Here is a 6,116-nt window from a genome sequence, read left to right as displayed (position 1 = left end):
ACATACATTAAGAACATTACCAATATGTTTTTATGGTGTAAAGGTCTGACCCTGTATTGCACATTCTTCTGCATTTCACAATACCAACTCATTTGTCTGTCAAGCAGCTTGTTTGTCTAACAACAAATCATTAATTTAAAAAATTAATCTAATCATATTTTGTAACTAATAAGGCCACAACGCATATCAATTTTTCAGTTACTTTGAAATTGTATTGTGCAATGGATGGCTGGTGGTGACACACCTGTCTTCATAGAGGTTTATCATGACAGTCTTCTAAGTAAACTAACAAATAGTAACATATGAGAAGCTGAAACTAGAGAGCGATTTTCTTAAAGAAATACAGTGCCTTGCGAAAGTATTCGGCCCCCTTGAACTTTGCAACCTTTTGCCACATTTCAGGCTTCAAACATAAAGATATAAAACTGTAATTTTTTGTGAAGAATCAACAACAAGTGGGACACAATCATGAAGTGGAACGAAATTTATTGGATATTTCAAACTTTTTTAACAAATAAAAAACTGAAAAATTGGGCGTGCAAAATTATTCAGCCCCTTTACTTTCAGTGCAGCAAACTCTCTCCAGAAGTTCAGTGAGGATCTCTGAATGATCCAATGTTGACCTAAATGACTAATGATGATAAATAGAATCCACCTGTGTGTAATCAAGTCTCCGTATAAATGCACCTGCACTGTGATAGTCTCAGAGGTCTGTTTAAAGCGCAGAGAGCATCATGAAGAACAAGGAACACACCAGGCAGGTCCGAGATACTGTTGTGGAGAAGTTTAAAGCCGGATTTGGATACAAAAAGATTTCCCAAGCTTTAAACATCCCAAGGAGCACTGTGCAAGCGATAATATTGAAATGGAAGGAGTATCAGACCACTGCAAATCTACCAAGACCTGGCCGTCCCTCTAAACTTTCAGCTCATACAAGGAGAAGACTGATCAGAGATGCAGCCAAGAGGCCCATGATCACTCTGGATGAACTGCAGAGATCTACAGCTGAGGTGGGAGACTCTGTCCATAGGACAACAATCAGTCGTATACTGCACAAATCTGGCCTTTATGGAAGAGTGGCAAGAAGAAAGCCATTTCTTAAAGATATCCATAAAAAGTGTCGTTTAAAGTTTGCCACAAGCCACCTGGGAGACACACCAAACATGTGGAAGAAGGTGCTCTGGTCAGATGAAACCAAAATCGAACTTTTTGGCAACAATGCAAAATGTTATGTTTGGCGTAAAAGCAACACAGCTCATCACCCTGAACACACCATCCCCACTGTCAAACATGGTGGTGGCAGCATCCTGGTTTGGGCCTGCTTTTCTTCAGCAGGGACAGGGAAGATGGTTAAAATTGATGGGAAGATGGATGGAGCCAAATACAGGACCATTCTGGAAGGAAACCTGATGGTGTCTGCAAAAGACCTGAGACTGGGACGGAGATTTGTCTTCCAACAAGACAATGATCCAAAACATAAAGCAAAATCTACATTGGAATGGTTCACAAATAAACATATCCAGGTGTTAGAATGGCCAAGTCAAAGTCCAGACCTGAATCCAATCGAGAATCTGTGGGAAGAACTGAAAACTGCTGTTCACAAACGCTCTCTATCCAACCTCACTGAGCTCGAGCTGTTTTGCAAGGCGGAATGGGCAAAAATTTCAGTCTCTTGATGTGCAAAACTGATAGAGACATACCCCAAGTGACTTACAGCTGTAATCGCAGCAAAAGGTGGCGCTACAAAGTATTAACTTAAGGGGGCTGAATAATTTTGCACGGCCAATTTTTCAGTTTTTTATTTGTTAAAAACGTTTGAAATATCCAATAAATTTCGTTCTACTTCATGATTGTGTCCCACTTGTTGTTGATTCTTCACAAAAAATTACAGTTTTATATCTTTATGTTTGAAGCCTGAAATGTGGCAAAAGGTCGCAAAGTTCAAGGGGGCCGAATACTTTCGCAAGGCACTGTATTATGTGAAGGTGATCTCAGAGAATATCACCCAGCTCTGTAGCTAACAGCCTGAACATCTGAGCTCACATGATAATAGTTTTGACACATTGAATTGCAACACAAAATGTTCAAATTTTACAGCTGGCTCAAAATGTACATGTATGTATTTTTAAGCAAATTATTTATACTTTATTTGTCAGATTAACTGAGCTACTGCACATTTCCATGTACACCTGGCAACTGTGGAGACGAGCCTATAGACCTTGATTTGTGAATCATTGGACTGTACAGCCAGGCTGATCAGCATGCAGAGATAAAATCTTTGTGGACCAAGCTTAGAAATAGTTTTTCCTCATAGCATCCATTAAAAAAACAATGATTCCTTGTACCTTACCACCATTCTTCCTGCCTAGAAACATCCTATCATTACATTTTATCTTTCAATATGAATGTGAAAATGGGATTCATTTAAAAGTCCTTGTAGCGGAAATGGTCATAAAGGCTTTGCATCATCAGAAGAATGAATGGCTGAGTAAGAAACCCACCCAGTACATTTAGTATTGCCCCCACTGTGAAAGTAATTACATTTGTCATCAGGTATGCATTGTGACATTTCAGTAAAAGCATAGAAAAAGTAGTCCATGCATCACTTTATGAAACACCATTCATCACTGAGCTTGTTTTGGTAGAAAGGAGAACCGCCCAAGTTTCTGGCAGCAGACTGCATATGTTCCTGCTGGCTTTTTATCTTATACTGAAACCCTGCATACGCACAACACTCCATTAACTCTGAATTACGATTCTGTAATACGTTAAAAAACAGATGTCAGTGGAGGACGTGGTCATAGAGATGACATTTTCTTTATCTGAGCCACAGACAACTTGGTTTTCTGCACAGGACTCAAAACTCAGCTACTGCAAAAGCCTAATATTGTATCAGCTTCAGCTGAACTTTGGAAAATTGTGGATTTTGTCCTCCATCTCAAGAAACCCAGTAATAGATGTTTTCAGTCACAGGAAGAATAATTACAGCAACCATTCTATGCTTTCCCAGTCTACATTATGGCATGAAACATCAGCTTGGGCTCTGGAGAATTGTGATATGCAGTTTTTTATCATTTTCTGACATACTGAACAGAAAATACTACATATAAGAAGAAAAAAGCACCACGGCATCAATAATGAAATTAATTCTAAATTGTTAGTTCCAGCTCTACCTGTCAATCAAGCAAATCAATTGTATGGTCAGAGTTTGTCCCTGTTGTATACATTGGGCAGGACTTGGGCAGCATCTTCCTCATAAGAAATATTCTTCTTTTAACATAGTTTGAGAGCAGCTCTTAGTAGAGATACTTCAATGCGGGCGTTAGAAGAGTCACTAAGTATTTTCTCCTGGTGATCAGTTTGATCTTTGTGAAGAATAACCCTTATAAATCAGCTTTACTAAACAACAATAGTCTTTTTGTTTAGTAATTTGACAATTTCTCCTCTCAGGGATGATGCACACCAACAGATTTTTGCACAATCAAGCAATATTGTTACATTTTTTGTAACGTTAAAGCTTTGCTGCCAATAAGATTGCATTAGGCATATTAAAGTGGCACACACACACATATAATAAACATGACAACTCTGCTACAAAGGAGGGAGGCACTGACGTCAGTTAAGACAAGTGATATGTTTCAAACTCCAATCAACACAATAGTCTTGGAAGACGGGCCAGCTTTAGTGGTAAGTGTATGATTTAATATTATAATAGTGTAACTACTTTCTGATATTATTCTGCAGTTTTTAGAATATATTTACGCATTGGGTGTTTAACTGCAAGGCTAATCAGCATGTTTGGATTTGCAGGACAGATTATTATTGTTAACACCCTTGAGTGTATTAGACAATACTTCATAAATTACAGCCAAAGAAACAGATCAGTGTTAGGCTGTATGTCAGTAGATGTAACCTTCGGACATGCAACAAGATGTGATTTGTAGTGTTTTCTGGGCTACTGACATTATCAATGATGAGGGCTGAACATTATTGTCATTAAATTACTGATAAATTGATAGAAACATCGGAGCGGTGTTGCGTTCTCTTCAGATGGCCCCGGTGCTCTCGAACACAAATCTGGCCACAGTGTTTGTGCTGAGCTGCATGTGTGCAGTGTTGCTGCAGGGCCAGAAGCCGGGTCAGGTGGATCCCCTGGCGGCCCACCGGGCGAACCCGCAGTGCTGGGACTCCTCCTCCGCGCTGCTGCTGGAGATGCGCTCCCCGAGGATCGCTGACACGGTGCCCGCCTTCTGGGACCTCATGGTGTTCCTAAGGTCGTCGGACAACAGCAGGCACACGGCGCTGTTCTGGGACCTGGCCGGGGTCTTCTGGGACATCTACGTGGACTGCGTGCTATCCAGGAGTCATGGCCTGGGACGGAGACACATCACCGCCGTGCACTCCCTCATTACTGACAGTGAGTGTTAACCCACATCCACACATATCAGACAGGAGAGGGTAGGTCATATAGGCTAGCACAGTTCAAATCACAGCAGTCAGACTCTTCCTTTTCTTATTCTTATTCTGATTAGTAGTGCTAGTAGTAGAAGAAGAAGAAAACAACCTGTTCACATCACAATTAACTGTTATACCAAGTTGGTCCAGTGGGTGTCAGCTGATTGACCAGTGCATGTACTCAAATACTTTGATCTACTTGCACTTGGCACTTTTTACTAGTTATGGATATAATTAACTTAAAAAATATGATGACTGTATTGATATAAACTACTCAACAGTGGCTAGTCCTTTATCAGGCACAAGATAAAAATGCTGCGAGAATATTAGTGAGATCAGTCACGTTTTTTATTTTTAGTAAGTCATTTTTGTTCTACACTTGTTGAAATCTTTATGTCATCCACACAATATAATAATGTCACTTTCTCAGCATCCAGAAATCAAAGACAACTAGATTTTCTATTTTAGTTTTCAAGACAGCAAGCTTTTAATTTAGTACTTCTTTGTCTTACAACCTGAATGACTGAGAATCTTTACTGATAATCACTTTATAAAATTCCTTGGAGCCTATCAAATCCTTTGTATCTGAAATAACAAGATTAATACATTGAATTTTGAGAAATTTTATTTTATTTTTGTATCTTGTTCCAATTGCTGCAGTGAATTTGGGACATAACACACATTCTGCATATCAATATCAAGATAAATATATCAAATTCCAGATTTCCACATGTAAAAGTCATTATGTGAATGCATGAAGATGTTAAAACCTTCTTAAATATGTATATTTTAGCACAGAGTGCTCAAATCAGTGGTTATATTCAGCCAGGTTGCAATGGATTGGCGACCTGACCAGGGTGTGCCCCGCCTTCGCCCGATTCACGTTTTTAGAAAATGAATGAATGAATATTCAGACAGGATTTCATTTTCAGTGATGTATTCAAAATGTAGTATTTTGCCTTTACTTTTGCTGAACATACTCGAGTAAATGTGAAGAAAGTGTGAGAGCGCATACTTGTCAGATAACCTGCATTTAGCCATGAACACTGGGGGAACACATGGCCCTTGCTTTGGTTTGACTATAGCAACAAGTCCAATGTTTTAAGGAGAATCTTCATGACAGTGGGACAAAGGTACCAGGGTTTCCATTCCATTTACAGCTTCACAGGTTTCTGCGGATGTTCTTGGTTGAATGGATAAATGTCATTTTATTGTCACCACGCTTTATGTTTATTTGTGTATGTGTCCTCTACAGAGTCCTTCAGTTTCAACAGCTCAGGCGTGAACTCCTGGGCCTGGCTCAGTGTCAGAGTGAGACACAGGGGGCACATCAAGACTCTGAAGACCAAACCCAGTTCAAACGCACGCTATTACATATAATTAAAGAGGTGTGTAGTTTTTTAGTAAAGTTTATTTTCTTCTGAAAAAAAAAAAAATATATATATATATGATTAATTGACCAGTTAGGATATTTGTGTCGCCCTAAAAGCTACAATGCAGTAACTATATATTTATAGCCAAATGTTAGTTGTTAGTTTTAAAAAATTTTATACCAGTGAAATGTGTTATTCTAAAGTAAATGGTTTGTGAAATGCAACAAATCCCTGCAAAAAAAAAAAAAAAACCCAAAAAAAAAAGGAAAAAAAAACGATACCTAAACC

General features: G+C 38.9%; 1 protein-coding gene across 1 annotated transcript; it reads left to right on the top strand.

The window, feature by feature from the left end:
- Window positions 1–3,986: 3,986 nt before the first annotated feature.
- Window positions 3,987–5,835, top strand: LOC109958075 (uncharacterized). Its single transcript, XM_020596417.1, has 2 exons — window positions 3,987–4,417; window positions 5,711–5,835. The coding sequence occupies exons 1-2, from the start codon at window positions 4,051–4,053 to the stop codon at window positions 5,833–5,835; spliced, it is 492 nt and encodes a 163-aa protein (XP_020452073.1). The 5' UTR covers window positions 3,987–4,050.
- The last annotated feature ends 281 nt before the right edge of the window (window positions 5,836–6,116 follow it).

Source organism: Monopterus albus, unplaced genomic scaffold (genome assembly GCF_001952655.1).
Source record: "Monopterus albus unplaced genomic scaffold, M_albus_1.0 scaffold30.1, whole genome shotgun sequence".
Lineage (NCBI taxonomy): Eukaryota > Metazoa > Chordata > Actinopteri > Synbranchiformes > Synbranchidae > Monopterus > Monopterus albus.
This window is presented reverse-complemented; position numbering and strand designations above follow the sequence as displayed.